The 16862-nt window shown below is 39.7% G+C and overlaps 1 protein-coding gene across 2 annotated transcripts in view; it reads right to left on the bottom strand.

Moving 5' to 3' along the window:
- necab1 (N-terminal EF-hand calcium binding protein 1) overlaps nt 1-16862 on the bottom strand; it is a 176154-nt gene that overhangs the window by 22172 nt on the left and 137120 nt on the right. For both annotated transcript variants that reach the window (XM_087985848.1, XM_087985847.1), the window contains exons 7-8: nt 13477-13598; nt 5972-6051 (exon numbers count right to left, since the gene is read on the bottom strand). In XM_087985848.1, the coding sequence (XP_087841974.1) occupies nt 5972-6051; nt 13477-13598 (202 nt within the window). The remainder of the gene's footprint in view (nt 1-5971; nt 6052-13476; nt 13599-16862) is intronic.

Raw genomic sequence — 16862 nt, 5'->3', positions numbered from 1 at the left:
TGTGGATCATAATATTCTAGAAAGAGACAGCTTATTAGAGAAGCAGGAAGTAGGAGAGGAGGAGGAACCAAAGATAGAATGCCCTGAGATGATCCAGTTACATAGATGGTTGTGAATGGAGATTTAAACAGAATGGCAATGCATCAGTTGATTGAGGATCTCCCTCCTCTACCTAACAGCCTTCAATGTTACTCATAGGTCACTGCCACAAAAATCACTGATAGTTCCAGGCTTCTGAGTGTGAGTTCTAGTTCTGCTGAGACATAATGAAATACTGAGATGGAGCTGAAAACTCAATGACAGTTTCTTTTTCCTCCTACAGCAGGAAAAGATTTATGGAAACTAAAATTCATTTGACTTGCCTCCCAATTTCTGTTTCTACCATCAAACACACTTCCATGTCAACTCAAGTTGCCCCTCAATTCTGTTTCTGGTCTCTGAACCTCTCATCAGGGTGAGACATTCTCGAGTTCTTTTCAAACCAAACCCTGTTCAAAATATCCTCTAGCATATTTTCTGAGCAAAATTGCAGTGTGATGCCATGTTGTGGTTAAGGGTTCACGGGGAAGTTGTGAAGGTCACAATAGCGGTTATACTTCAATGGCTGATCAGCTGCATAATTAGATTTAAAGAAAATTAAAGATGCATTGTTTTCTATACAAGTTGGAGTAGAAAACAATACAACTTTAATTTTCTTTAAATATATTTATGCAGCTGGTCAGTTATTGATACTACTCAGGGTAGTGGTAGCCTGTAATCATCCTCTTGTATGAAGTTTAAGGGCTACTGTGACCTTCACAACTTTTATTTGTGTGATTTGATGCAGCATTATGAGTTTAAGTTCTTGATAGACTGGTCAAGGAGAAGAAAACATTAAGGACTGCCTTCGGGTTTAGACTTTTCACTTTACATTAATACTATATACTGCTACATATGACTGCTCGAGATATACTGGCTCCAAATTATAATTACATTAGGTAAGGTCTAATCCATCTACTCGTGTTCTTGTCTTTGCATTCTCAGAACTTTATTTCTAGATATAAAGTATTGCAGTTTGTCAGTTCTTTCTATTTTCTTCTAACTCTCCCCACCCTATGGCATTTATACTCATTAAAATGCAACTCTGTGTCATCCTCACAAGGTTGCTCCAGGGTCTTGAAGTCCTGACAAAATATCCCTTCTCAAGCTTTTTACACCTATCATAAACATTGATTTTTAAAGTACATGTGCAACTGTTTACTACTTAGTACAATTTTCTTTACCGATCCTGTCCTCCCCAAGTCTTTGATTTGTTCCATTTATTTTAATATTTAGATCAGGAAAGGCTGTGACAAAGTATAGAACCACTGGAAGGAGAGTCGGTGATCATGCATTTTCCTCTACTGGTTTCCATCAAATTAGAGATTCAATCGATCTGGCTGAAGGAACTTGTAAGAATGTAACTGCTGGAGTGTAAGAGAATTATGAAATGCTTATACATCTTCTGCTCCCTTATTAGTGTTGGATTCCATTGTTAATTTGCTTTGGGAGAAATAAAATAGCCCATCCACGCATTGTTTTTCTTCATATAAAGAATTGTTCCCTTGCCGGAGTGACATCCTCTTCATGTTTCTGTTTCAAAGCATGCAAATATTTGTTCGGTTTTGAATTACTTGATCTGTTGCTTGGTGTGGTCATCCGACTGTAGCACATCACTGAGAAGTGACTTCTTTTGCCACAATATTTCACATTATTGGTGAAAGGTTGGACAGTTTTGTCCTTACTGACTTGGAACTTTGGACCCCCATCAATGACAAGATACTGCAGTATTAGATTATTTAGGACATTGTTCAGATTGGAAGTCTATCTCCTGTTGTCAGATGGGTTATTAAGCTTTAAGTAGTCAGCATGCTCTGTAGAACTCTTTGCCTTAAATGAAACTTTTTCTGTCAAATGTTTCTTGAATGTTTTCTAGACACTGCATCCATTGGTATATGGACTGTTCTTTTAGAGTTAGATTTTCTTTTGATTGAAAAAGTTCAGAGTCTGATTTATCTAATAGGCCCACAACAATTCAGTCTCAAACAAACTATTGTAAATTTGCAGAGCTGCATGGTTCATAAGACCATAAGGTATAGGAGCAGAATTAGGCCATTCATCCCATCAAGTCTGCACCACCACTCCATCATGGCTGATATGTTTCTCCTCCCCATTCTTCTGCCTTCTCCCTGTAACCCTTCATCCCATTACTAATCAATAATCTATCTGTCTCTGTCTAAAGTACAATCAATAACATGGCCTCCACAGCCTTCAGCGGCAATGAATTCCACAGATATAGAAATTCATTCTGATCTCATTTCTAAAGGATTGTCTCCTCACTGTGTCCTCAGGTCCTAGTGTCCCCTACTGGTGGAAATATCTTTTCAATGCTCACTTTCTTCAGACTTCTCAGTGTAAATTTCAATCAGATCTCCCCCATCATCCTTGTAAACTTGATTGGGTACAGACCCAAAAAGCTCAACTGCTGCTCATATGTCAAGCTCTTTATTCTCAGGGTAATTCTTCTAAACCTCCTCTGGACTCCCTCCAGCACATCCTTCCTTAGATTTGGGGCCTAAAACTAGTAACAATTTTTCAAATGCTGTCTGACCCAGTGATGCATCCTTCTTCTTGTATTCTAGACCTTTCAAAGTAATTTCTAACATTGCTTTTGTCTTCCTAACTGCCAATTGAACCTATATGTTAATCTTTTGTGCTTCAGATTTCCAAAGCCTTTCCCCATTTAGAAAACAGTCTATGTCTCTATTCTTCCTACGAAAGTGCATAATTTCACAATCTCCCCTCTTGTTTTCTATCAACCATCTCTATGTCCACTCCCCCAACCTGTCCAAGTCCTTTTGCACCCTCCCACCTCCTCAACACTACATTTTCCTCCATCTATGTGTTATCTGCAAACTGAGCACCCAAGTCTTTAATTCCTTTGTTCAGATCATTAACGTATCAAATGAATAGTTGTGGCCCAAACACTGACCTCTGCGGAACTCCACTAGTCATCTGCTGCCATCTTAAATTTGGCCCCTTTATCCATATTTTCTGCCTTCTGTCAATCAGCCAATCCTCTATCCATGCCCTTGACTCAAACACCTTATCTTATTTAGCAGTCTCCTGGCGGCACATTGTCAAAGCCCTTCTGGAAATCCAAATAGATCTTGTCCACTGGCTTTCCTTTGTCTAAATTGCTCATTACCTTCTCAAAGATTTCTAACACATTTGTTAAAAATAACCTCCCCTTGATGAAGAAGTGCTGGCTTGTCCCTATTTTACCATACACTTCCAAGTATTCTGCAATCTCATCCTTTATAATGGAGTCTTAACATACTACCAAAGGCCGAAGGCATGCTAACTAGTCTATAGTTTCCTATCTTCTGTTTCCCTCCTTTCTTAAACAGGAGTGTTACATTAGCCATTTTCTAGCCCTGAGACCCTCCCTGACTCCACTGATTCCTGAAAGATCATTACCAATACCTCCACAATCACCTCAGCTATCTCCTTCAGAACTCTGGGGTTTAGCCCATCAAGTCTGGGTGACTTATCCACCTTTAGACCCTTCAGCTTCCCTAGCACCATCTCCTTAATGATGGCCATTACACTCACCTCTGACTCTTGACTCTATTGAAGTTCTTACACAACAACAGCTAATGATAATATAGCATCTGTGTTAGTGGTACCTGGAGGTTGCAGATTTTAGGAAAACCTGCCATGCAGTATTGAATTGTAAATAGCTAATAAAAATCAGGCAAACAACTTTATTGGAATATTAACCTTAACATGTTTTGTTATTGAAATATTGACCAGGTAGCCATTCCTGCACCATATTTGGGAATTGCATATCACAACTCTGAGGTATCCCCAAGATAGCAGACTCTGAGAGGATTGCCTGGGAAACTGAAGATTCTGATGGGCAATTCCCCTTTGAAAGTATTTATTTAAATCAGAGAATTGGAAATATTCTGCTGCAGTTAATAGTTACTCAAGAAAAGCTAGACAGTTAAAAATCTAGTCCAACTCCTAAGAAAGTAATGCCCCACCCAACTGCACTTCCTCCAGACTCCAACCTACTTTCAGCGCTCCATCACTTATCTGGAACCCTGCCTCCATGGAACCCTAATTTCACACTTGTTACATACCGTTCCTCTCATATGAGCTATTGAAGTGGCTGCCTATACTTCTGGGTATTTAAATCATAGAATACAACAACTGCTTCAATGAAAAAGGGGAGTTACTCCACTTCCTCCCAAATATCCTGCACTAAGAAACCTGTTTGATTTAAGGCACACTCCTTATTGCTGAAGGAGCCATTACTGGAATCTCCTGTCAGAAATATGAAGCTCTGTCGTAATGTGAAAAAGGTAAGAGCTAAGGAGCAACCTGACTGTGATTATCATTCCATAAAAAATCTAGCCCTTTATTTATGACTTTTGCAAGTTCTGACAAAAGATCTTTGACCAAAAACATTAACTGCTGCTTCTCTCTTCACAGATGTTGGAAGGCCTTCTGGAATTTGCAGCACTTTTGTTATTGTTATCAAGGAAACTCAGTGGGTTCTGTCAGACCCACTTGACTCTGGATCTTACTACAGCTTTATTGAAGACTAGCTCAAGTTGAATTCCTGCTGTGTTAACAGTAAAGATCCATTGACTGGAGCTGTGCCTAGCACTAAAATGAGCATTATGGTTTTTTGAGGCCAATCAGCTGAGATCCAAGACTTGTTCCTCAGGAGTGCCAACTTTTGACTGCTCCATTTGTAATTCCTCAGTAAGGAGAGCAATGCATGCCAACCTAAAGCCTCTCTACCACTTATAGGGCACAAGCCAGGAGTCTAATGGAATATTCTCCATTGGCTGGATAATCAATGCAACAACACTCAAAAAGGTTTGATGCAATCCAGGTAAATAATTCACCTGATCAGCATTACACTCAAGGAGCAATCTAATAATATGACTTCATATTCTACCTGAGTAATTTTTAAAACACAATTATCTTTAATTTCCAGCAACAATATAATTGACATGATTTGCTAAATGCAATTGTTGTTTGAAGTTAAAATTTAAAAAAAATGTCAGCTGAGGAGTCTCTATATATTCCATTTGAGGTTTAAGAATCTGACTTTGCTTGCTGTAAAGTACTTGAATAAACAAACTAACTCCATTATTATCATGAGCTGAAGGAGAAATCAAATCGTCTTATCTCAAAGAAACCTACTGATACATCCTGAAGAATTGAGACTGCACTCACGAGGTTAGTAATCTCCTTTAACTGTCTTCGGAAGAAATACCAAGATGGAGGTTAGCTTTTTCACATAAAATGAGATTCTGAAGCTGAAATTTTAATGTAGGGCATACACTCACAAATAATTTTCATTATATCACTGCCCAATATGTAACTTTGCCACAAGTTCACATTGCTACCGAAAATTTCAGATACCAATAAAATGGCAGACAAAAAATAAATTGACATTTAATTAGTCTACCTGGTTAGCTTTTGGGCTTTCCTAAATGAACAAATTTTAATTGATAAATTTGCATGTTACATAATCATCTAAAAATAAATTTGTTAAGAAATTTGACATCACTCAATTCACTGGCAAGAAGTTCAAATAGTTGTAAACATTTTTGCAAAAATTTTGAAATTTAAAAATGTTGGGAAAGGTGAACCAAGCATTAGTAAATAGAATAAATAATAAGCATGAAAATAATGTGACAAGTAAATTATTGTGGCAAGAAGTAAATGTTGTATGCACAGAAAATGCATTCTGTACATAACACATAATTAATCAATTCTTCTCTGCTTTCTCACAGAAAAACGATGATAAATATAATTGACAAATGTGATCAGAATTTTGCTTTTCTCTGGCTTTAAAATAATGAGTTGTATATTTGCTGTTTCAAAATTGCCCTGTCATTAACTGCTGACAGTCTAAGTAAATGCATACCTTTTTCTCCAGGCGGTCAATTAGCTTTTGAAGCCTGTTTATCTGGGTCATCCACTGGAAGTCCTCATCTGCATGGATGGCTTCAGGAATCAAAGGAAGAGAAAATAAATCAATGTACATTTAAAATGATATGTGCAAATTTAGTAAGTTGTAATCACACAATTTTTCATTTTGGAGATTATAAGATCATAAGACCATTTCTGCTGTTGTCACAATAGCAAAGCTATACAGGCTCATGACCAACATACAATATTGTGGCACTTCCGCTTCCACAAACAGCCTGACTGGTCAAGAAAGCAATTTCCTCTCTATCTCTGGGATCTAGTCCAGCCTTACATGACATAATATTGCTGTCAAATATGTAAGTTTGGCACACGTTCACATTGTTACTGAAAATTTCAGATACCAATCAAACGGCAGACAAAAAAGTTTTGTTTTGACATTTAATTAGTTTATCCAGAAAAATTATCTATGCTGCTCGTATTTTGGCTTCTGTAACATATTACAATTTCTATCACTCCATTATTAGTGACCAGACCCTCATACCCCAAGCATTTCTGCCTTTTCTTGATTAAAGAACTTCCCTGACATCTCATTGCTCAGCCTTTGATTGTCGATCCTAATATCTGTTAATGTGTTTCATCTTGGAGGGGGCAGGGACTTGTGTTATCCTTAGGGGCCCTCAGAGGAGGTCCTCTCCTTTCACAACAAGTCATGCAGCCAAGACTGCCCTGCATCCTCCAAAGCTAAGCCTTTCCCCAGCACAGTAAAATACTGCTGACAGTAGAGTGACGCCCTGAGGAGTTTGTTAACTGACCACATAAGGCCTCTATTAGGTAAGGATTTGGTGGGCCAGCTGAAGCATCTCATGTACCCTCATAAAATGCTATGCAAGTTGTGATGGGCAGATAGGCAGTGGGAAGGCCTTCCACTGGATTTTACATACTCCTTGATTTCAGCAGCAGCAGCACAGTGTAAAGCATTAAAATCTAATGAGGAATCAAATATCTAGCCACATTGTTAAAATATAAGATTGATTTTAATGTATCCTGTACACTAGCTGGGTTGGCAGTAAAGTTGTTGGGAACCAACCAGTCCTAATTCTAACTTCCTCAACTGACCAGAAGGCAATCCAATTGCATTGGTACCCTTTGTTAATATACATTTCGGAAGCTAATATCCACGGCATCAAACTTGCCACGTAGTCTGAATAAAGTCATGACAGTCCTACCAGAACATAGTCAAGAGTGTGGTGCTGGAAAAGCTCTGCAGATCAGGCAGCATCCGATTACCAGGAGAGGGCTACTCTCCCATTAAAGAGACATACCTGGTGGTGATTTAAATGTGGGTCACCACATCTCAGGTGAGGTGAGAGATTTAAAGGAGCATCCTTCATGGTAACTTCAGCTGGTGCAGGATTTGAACCCATTCTGTTGTGTTCCTCTGCACTGTAAACTAGCTAACTGACCCCAGTGGTGGACCAAACAGGAAATGAAGTGATTTTGCTGCTCAGTCAATCCAACAAGACAATGGCTTGCGCTAGAGAAAACCTAAAGTGGAAATTTTAAATCAATGTGTTAAATTTTTTTTAGTCTAGGGGTTACGTTTTGGCAGTTTTATGGCGGGTTTCCCATCATGGCTCACAGTGATTTTTCTCAAACAAGTTTCTGCTACTGAGCCCATTGATTATGCATTTAGACTGTACAGCACACCCTTCTCATTCAATCATGTGGCAGAAGAGGTGAAAGTGCTGACCACTGCCTGGACCTTAATAATACCATAAGATGTAGGAACAGAAGTATGACGTTAGCCCATCATATCTGCTCCACCATTCAATACGTTCATGGCTGATCTAATAATCCTCAACTCTACTTTTCTACCTTTTCCCCATAACCTTTGACCGCTCTCTTGCTTTTTGTTTTATTCAAAGAAGTCCCACTGCCTATTTTATGTTACTTGCTAATTTACCTTGACAGTTTATTTTGTCCTTCTTTTTGTTTGCTTATCTATTGCTGGTTATTAACATGCTCCAATTTCTCTGGCTTACTACTAATATTTTGCCATCTTGGATGCATTTTTTCTTTTAGTTTGATACTACCCTTAACATCTTTTTTTGATTATAGCTGGTTAACTCCCATCCTAGAATAACTTGCTACCAGCTGACTTTCCATTTGTACACAGCCCTCAGCCCTTGCTCGTCTGCAAACTACACTTTAACTATTGCTCAAACATGCAGGGGTGTAAATGGTCCCGCCAACGAGTCAAGGGTTATTTACTTTTAAAAATTGCAGTAATCCTTCAGCAATATTTGTATTTAAAACAATCCTTTTCCCATTTCAGTCTAAGATAAAAAATCCAGAGAAATAAAAAGACATGCCCTTTATATACGAACAAAGTAACTCCAGTACCTTTCTATTACGGCCTGTCCTTGTGAAACATCATGCACCCTGAATATTTAGTTCTCATAATGAATTAAGGTGATTCTTATCTATTTAAATAATTTATTTGTGGGTTGGTATTTTGAACTACTGGCACTTTATTTTTTTGTCTATATGTATAAGGAGATTTAATACTTATCAGTCTTTCTGAAGCAGTGATTTTAAAATCAGCATGTGTGAGAGACCAGTTCCTAGAATGATAATACAATATCCTTTGTATTAGAAGAGGTTTAGCATTAAAGAGAGGTAATACTGAAAAGCATTAGCTAACCTCCAGCTAGAAATATCTGGAATTGATATTTTTTTCTTTGCACAGATGAAAAAGCCCATTATATTCACCTGTCACATGTAATAACCCTTGGCAGCTGAAGTAACTGCAGCAAGGTCAGCATCCTGTCACCAAGTCACCCTTTATTTACTTGTACACAATATACTGATTGTGGCCAGCCAGCTCAGAGTCATTGCCCTGAACAGAGGAAATTCTAATCTCCTGGTTATATTGGTCAGCCAGAGCAATCAACAAGCTCACAGTTAACAAGGTCAACTTGGTTCCAATCACTATATCCCTCCCCGCTTAAGTCCTGAGATGTAGGCTTGGTCTTTGGCTTGTAGCTTTTCCTGCGATGTTTTTGTCCCAAGTTTGGTTCCTCTGATGTGGACTCTGACAAAGATGGTGTGTACCAGACCATAGCCTACCACTTGGAGCATGTTTGGAGAGTTTCCTCCTATCCTTCCAGCAGTATTGGTATAGAGGCAGCAGCCATCTCCGACTCTGAGGTTGGCTCAACACCAGACAGATGGGGAGAACCTACAGTTTCTGACAGGCCTCTGGCTGTTCTGAGGGATCAGGTACAGCCAGTGGAGTATCTGCTAGTCGGAGGTGGCTCAAGGCATCGGTATTAGCCACTTGACGTCCTGGATGGAGTTCTAACTTGTATTTGTGTCTGCTGAGAATAAGGGCCCAACCCTGAATTTTACAGGAAGCTATGGGTGACACCATCTTGTGTCTTTTTAGTAGCCCTACTAAGGGTTTGTGATATGTTATGATGATAGAATCCTCTCTGTAAAGGTACTGGTGGAACTTCCTCACAGTAAAGATGACCGCCAAACCTTACTTCTCTATCTGGTCATGTTTATATTCCGCATCAACCAAAGTCTGGGAAGCACACTATTAGGCATTCCTTTCCATTGGGCCACCAGTGAGTCAACCTTACTCCGATACCGTATGGGAAGGCATCGCATAATCTCTCGCTTCAAGCCATAGTGGGCCAACACAGTAGATGATCTGCTTTTTCACTTTCCTAACTGCTTCTTGGCTATGTGACCTTTTCCAAGGCTGACCCTTTTACAATAGCAAGTGTAAGGGTGCCAAAATGGAGGCCAGGTTATGTATGAATTTTCCATAATAATTCACTAACCCAAGGAAAGAAGTAACCTCCTGTACAGATGCAGAAACAGGGGCTCCTTTGATTGCCCTCACTTTCTCTTCCAATGGGTATAATTTAGTTTTGTTGACTGAAACCCAGGTAAGTCACTTGGGCTGTCTGGAACACACATTTTTCCCTTACAAGGCGTATGCCTGCCTAGGAGAAACGTTTAAACACTATGTCCAGTACTCCTAGTGCTCTTTAATGGTCTTTCTTGTCAGTACATCATCCAGATAAAAGGCAACCTGGGGCAGCCCCTTCAAAATGTTCTCCATGGTCCTTTGATGATACCCCAAATGGCAATCTTGTAGATTGATATAACCCCAAATGGATATTAATTGCAGCGTATTTCTGGGACTCCTCATCTTGTCAAAATTGCAGGTCAGCATGGCTCATGGTCAGTGTTGTAAAGGATCGAGCCCCCACCAACTTTATGCACAAGTCCTCCATGTGAGGGATCAGACATTTATCCAGCTGCAAGAAGTGGTTTACCATTTGCTTAAATTCCCCACAAAGGCGTAGTGAGCCGTCAGCCTTCACAATTGGTACAACTGGTGCTGCCCATTCTGCAAACCGCACTAGTTTCATGATTCCTTCGCTCTCCAGCCTGATTTCCACCTCTACTTTTCCCTGCAAGGCAAATGGCACCTGGCCATGTAAAGTGGCTTTGGTTTCTTTGATAGATCCAAGCCCTTCCTGACATAGTCCTGAAATTCCCAAAAATCGCTGTTCTCCTGGTTATTTCACTAGGACTTCAGAGACAGCCAACTAATCGAGAAGTGTCAAGCCAATCCAGGTGAATCCTTCTCAACAAATTCTGCCTCAAAAGGCTTAGGCCCAAGCGTTTTACTACCATCAGTGGTAACTGAACCATCTGCTTCTCATCGGAGACCAGAATAAATTTGGTACCTTTAATCTGCATCGGTTCTCCAGTATGTGTTCTCAGTCTGGCTGAGGTTTTGTGCAAACTGGAGGGTTGGAGTCCTGAGCAAATTGTGTTAAAAACCAATTCTGCAACCACAGATACAGCTGCTCCAGTTTTGACCTCCATGGGAATTGGACGACCATTTAACTGAACATTAATTGTAATCAGTTCCGATTTGGATGTGACTAAGCAAGTTAATTGTTCTAACCCATATGTAGGGGAATTTCCAGGGTGTGCACTCTCCTAGGTACTGGCCTATGAATTTTCTTACTCAAGTCAGGGCTTGTAGGATTCCTCTGCTGTCATCAGTCCGTGTACTGGCAGCAACTACAATGGCTTGCTGGCCCAGATCCTGAAAAACTTTTACTCATTTGGCTGAAGTTTGGCTTTGTGTGGGGTTCTGCTGTGGGCTGACTTCGGGTATCCCTGCTCAGGATATGCCCTGAATGAGGCTTTGTGATTGCCTGCACTCAAGTGGTGTTCCCCAAGATCAGTTGGAGAGGTGAGGGAGTTCATTCCCATTGGGATGCCCTGTAGCTCCCACTTGCAAGTATGGTTCCAGTTGCCACATTTCCTAATGATAAAGCCAGTTGTAGTTGCTGTTTGAAGTGCAGTTGGGCTTCAGCTAGTAGGCGCTTCCGAATGGTTTCATCATTAATCCCACATACCAAGCGGTCTCTCAGCATCTCATTCAGTGTTAATCCAAAATCATATGTCTCTGCCAGTCATTTCAACCCTGTCAAAAATCCCAATACGGATTCTCCCAGTTCTCTAACAGCCGAATAAAACTTATAGCATCTCAGAATTAGAGGAGGTTTGGGGTCGTAATATTCCTTAACCAGCTCCATCAACCCTTAGAAGATTTTAACGTCTGGTGTCTCTTGGAAAGTTAAGCCCTTTATAACCAAAATTGCTGCAGGTCTGCAAGCAGTCAGAAGGATTACTCTTTGTTTTTCATCTGCCCCATTGTCATTTGCCCAGACAAAATATTGCATTCTTTTCACATACTGAGCCCATGCTTTTCACATACTGCAGTCTTCAAAAGCAGGATCAAATGAGTCAAGCTTCCCAAATAAAGGCATGATGCCAGAAATGCTTACCCAGAATGACTGTAGCAAGAGAACGTTCTTTAGGTACATCCTGTTATCTTTCGTCGTCATTGAAGTAACTACATAATGGCTGGGATTCAGTCACCAAGTCACCCTTTATTTATGTGTGAGCAGTAGATTGGCTGTGGCCACATAGCTCAGAGTTAGATGCCTGAACTGAAGAGTTTATAATTTCCTGGTTATACCTTTTTAAGGTGATTCTAAACTCCTGTTTTATTTTGTACACAGGCTGGAGCCAGCCAGCTGGGATTCAGTCCTCAACTAAGGAGATTCTAATTTTTTTTGGAAGATAAATATCTCCCAAGCCAAGGGAACTTTTTTCTTCCTCCTCACAACAGTACACTGGCTGTGTGGCCAGCCAGCTCAGGGTCAATCCTCAACTGAGCAGATTCTAATCTCCTGGTTATTTCTTTTTGTACACTGGTTGTAACCAGCCAGCTGGGATTCAGTCCTCAACTGAGATTCTAATCTCCTGGTTATATATTTCTTTAAGTTTGCAAAATGTAGTTTTATTTTGAAATAATCTCCTGGTTATATCGGTCAGCCAGAGCTTTCCTGATTGGCCCAGGTTAACAACCCCAATCAACAACCTCATAGTCAATGAGGTCAATCTGTTCCCAATCACTACAGCAGCAAAGCCCTGTTGCTTTTATGGCTTGCAGTTACCAGTGGTGTGTCCACTGTCTGAGCAGGCAGAGGGTTTCACCGCGACCACATCTTCTCCAGTACTTTTGAGGAAGGAGCCATAGATCCCTGCCTCTTGTACCCTTCAACAGTTCAGATACTGTCACCTTAGTGTATATTTTAGCTAGATTAGAGTCTGGAGCACCTGCTCCTAAGCACTTCACTGCCACCTCTTTGCAGCTGGTTGGCATCAGTGAGGACTACTCCCCTAACACTTTGAAACATGGCTATTTGCTTGAGGCACAAGCAGTGTGTTTGCCACATATGCAGCAGTACATGTTGTAGGTGTGAGGTTGATATGGCAATGTGTCCTCCCTCTTGATAACTAACTGCTAACAACCATGACAAATCACCTGGCTTCATGTCAGCACTGGGCAGCAAGGAAATACAGCAATACTATCAATCTTTAAGCTATATCTGAATGGGGAAAAGTGCAAAAAGGCAAGACCAGACAGAGATACTGCAAGCATCCAAGTAGGTGCAAGCAAGGAGCCCTGAGATGCAGCCTACTCCAATCTATGGGCTTGCTGCTTGCGTCTGTGCTTAAAATATCCTTGCAGCAGCATTTCAAAGAAAAAAGATCATTTCTTATTACTGATAAACACAGATTTAATTGGCACTTCCTTCACATATAGAGGAGGAAAATGTCATCCTCTAACATATTTAATGTCCAACAAACATGATATACATAAGTAATTTAAAAACATATTCATAATATTAGAAACAATCTGTATTGCCATTTTTAGAATGGCTTATAACACTAATATTAGCATAATATTATGTTACTGTCACTGCTATAAATACATGCTTAACGATTAAACTACAAATTAATAAACATATAAAGAAATTTGAAATATAATTTGGAGGGAAAGCTTTATCATGCCAACTTAAAAAGAAAACTTTGAGATTGGCAATACAGTACCTGAGTTCAAGATGCTGAAATTGGTATTGTTTGGAGACAGACTATTAGTTCTCTGAAGCCTTCGAATGGACCGTTTGCCTGACCAATTAATTGACAAGATCTCTGGTTTCACTGGACCCTGCCTATAATAACAGATAGCAGTTAGTCTTTCTGTTGATGTTGTCTTTAGATGTTTGAGTTACAAGAAAGAAGTATCTGCAAAGACAATGATGCTGTTCAGCTTCCCATTGCTCCTGTGATATATAATTGGCCAATTGTTTAGGAGAGCTGAGATAAAATGGATTTCAATGCTTCTACACTCTCGAGGATACACATTTGTTTCCTTGTTCATGGGATGTGGGTACTGCTGGTTAGGCTAAGAATCACTACCTGTCCTTCTCTACCCTTGACAATGTGGTAATGAGCTGCCTACAAGAATGACTATAATCCATTGGGGGTAATTACATTCACTGTGCTGTTATGAAAGGAGTTCAAGAAACATGATGCAGTGAGAGCAAAGGAATAGCGATTTAATTTCAAGTCAAGATTGGTGTGTGACCTGCAAGGAAATTTGAAGGTGGTGGTACTTTGATGCATCTGCTGTTCTTGCCCTGCTAGGTGATTTTAAAGGTTTTAGATTCGCTACAGTATGGAAACAGGCCCTTCGGCCCAACAAGTCCACGCTGACCTTCAGAAGAGTAACCCACCCAGTCCCATTTCCCTCTGACTATGTAAAAGTTAGCATGGCCAATTCAACTGTCCTGCATATCTTTGGACTGTGGGAGGAAACTGGAGCACTCAGAGGAAACCCACGCAGACATGGGGAGAATGTGCAAATTCCACACAGACAGTCACCTGAGGCTGGAATCAAACCTGGGACCCTGATACTGTGAGGCAATAGTGCTAACCACTGAGCCACCATACAACCCCACTTTTCTTTGGGTAAAGAAAGTATTGTCAAAGGTGCCTTGGTAAGTTATTGCAGTGCATCTTATAAATGGTAAACACTGCTGCTAGAGTCCATTGGTGGTGGAACAAATAAATGTTGAAGATAGTGGAGAGTGGGGTGCCAATCTCACAGGCTGCTTTGTCCAGATATTATTGGAGTGCATTCTTGTAGGCAAGGCTGCAGGAGCACAGAACAATCCACCTATTGTGTATTTAGATGAATTATGAACTAAGACTTTCAGATGACACAAATTGAAGTATGTTTGATGAATGTACAGGAATCTATGATTTCCTGCTTTAAGTGACACTGAAAGATGTTTTCCATCATGTGGCAATGACACAAAATTCATAAAAGTAATAAACTATCTACCAATGGAAAATTATTGCATCTCTGTGGTCTCTCATCGTGACTGAATAGTCCATTTCAAACTTTCTAAAGGGTGGACTGAAAACGATAAAGACATTTCAGTTTAGGGAGACAAATGGATACTTTAAAATCTTGGTAAAATAATACTCACTGAATAACAATTTCTTTAAGCAATCAGTTTATTTCCCAACCAAAATTTATTTACTCGCACTATGAAGGTGCTAGGGATTGAAAAGTTCCAATTAAATCCAGTGTTATACACTTACCTGTCATCACGATATCATCCTGGTTGGTTTGTTAAAAATTTTAATATCTCTTATATCAATATTTTCTTAATATTGAAGGCTATATTGAAGGTGAACTATACTGTTTTTAAAGAGACAAAAAAAATTACATGTTTAGTTTCACTTAGAATAAAAACAGAAAGTACTGGAGAGATTGAGCAAATTTGGCAGTGTCTGTGGGGAAAGAAACAGTATTAATGTTTCAAGTCCAGCATGAGTTTCCTTCAGAATTGAAGAGAGAGGTGGAAATGTGATGGATTTACAGTCTAGAAAAACATGATGAGATGAAATTGGAGCAGAGGGCAGGGCCAGGAGAATATTAGAGGGTGGGGAGATTAGCCACCACGGGTGTCACAGAACAAAAGTGAAAGGGAGTGGTCATGGTTGTGGAAAAGTGTGGTAAATCCTGAGCAAGTGTTAAATAGTAGAATTTAAAACAAGGAAACCAGGCATGGTGGATACAGGTGAAAACAAAACAGAGTTCTTGGTCTGAAGTTGTTGGACTAAATATTGAGTTCAGAAAGCTGTAAAGTGGCGTAAAGCTTTCAATTTTGGTACTGCATCAACAATCTTTATAACAGATTCAACAACAGCATTGATCTCTGATCCCTTTCTCAGAGAGTGCCTTGATCAGTCAGAGTTAACTTGGCTGGTTTAAAATGAAAACTAAGCTTGGCAGTTAACTGTCAGCCATCAATAACTTTGCATTTTCCATGGCAACACCTCTTTGAATTAGCATTCACTTGCTAACCAATCAGCATTCTCCTCTCAAAGAGAACAATTTTTTTTTCCGTTTACATTGGTTGTCTTACAAATTGTTCCAATTAGGACAAAGTGAAAAGCCTTAGCAAATCAAATATTCTGTATAACAAATTATCATAAATATTAGCTAATTTCTTTAAAATAATCCTCAGTATTACATATGTAGAGAGTAGTTTAAATGGCTCTTGAGGAGAAAATAACTGGTGCTGACTTATTGGGAATAAGTAGCCTGTTTTGGTCTTGTGGAATTGTATAATCTGATGATCTTCATTTTATCACACAAGGTTGGTGATATTTTTATATTACAACACGAGTACACAAGTGTAGCAAAGAGAGAAGTGACATTTAACAGACATGTAATGAGCCTGTAGTATACAAGCCACTTTATAATCTGTTTCAAAATCATTCATAAAATATATAAGACACTATCAATGTAGTAATGAAGTCAAAAATAAGATTACTGGTCTGGAAAGTGCAAAATTGAAACAGGGTGGTAGTTCAGCAGTGAGAAATCTTTACTATGAGATGCATCGGCTGCAACATAACTACAGGCTGAATCTTACAATTTTTTAGCTAAGTCTGAGTTGGATTGAGTTTTTGGCCGTGAGCCTTAGAAAAGATATTTCACTGTATCCAACCAAACTTAACACATCAACAAGCTACTCCACCCCAATGGTGTCATGTTCAGATCCTGGCCCTATCTTACCTTGTGCCAGAACAACTCACCACTCAGGTTATTGGCCAAAAGACTCTTTGTGCTTGTGCTTGTGCTTGTGCTTATGAATGACTGCCATGCACCTGAACAAGCATTCACAATCTGACATTGTCCCTTGCCAGTAATTGTATAGCATATCAGACATGAAGCCATGCCATCTCTGGCATATTGCTGACACTCTTTCACACATACAACCCCATTGTCTCACCTTGCACACAGTTTAACCACCTTGCTACACAGTTTACCTGTTCTTACCTACATTCCATCTTAACACCTTCTAAGTTAGCGCTATCCTGCTCCCCAGTCCACTGTTTACCCACTACTTGTCATG

This window comes from Chiloscyllium plagiosum, unplaced genomic scaffold, assembly GCF_037043375.1.
Source record: "Chiloscyllium plagiosum isolate Xiang-an unplaced genomic scaffold, Cpla_swu_hap1 HiC_scaffold_4, whole genome shotgun sequence".
Lineage (NCBI taxonomy): Eukaryota > Metazoa > Chordata > Chondrichthyes > Orectolobiformes > Hemiscylliidae > Chiloscyllium > Chiloscyllium plagiosum.
The sequence above is the reverse complement of the archived record's forward strand: the minus strand, read 5'-3'. Positions and strand labels throughout refer to the sequence as shown.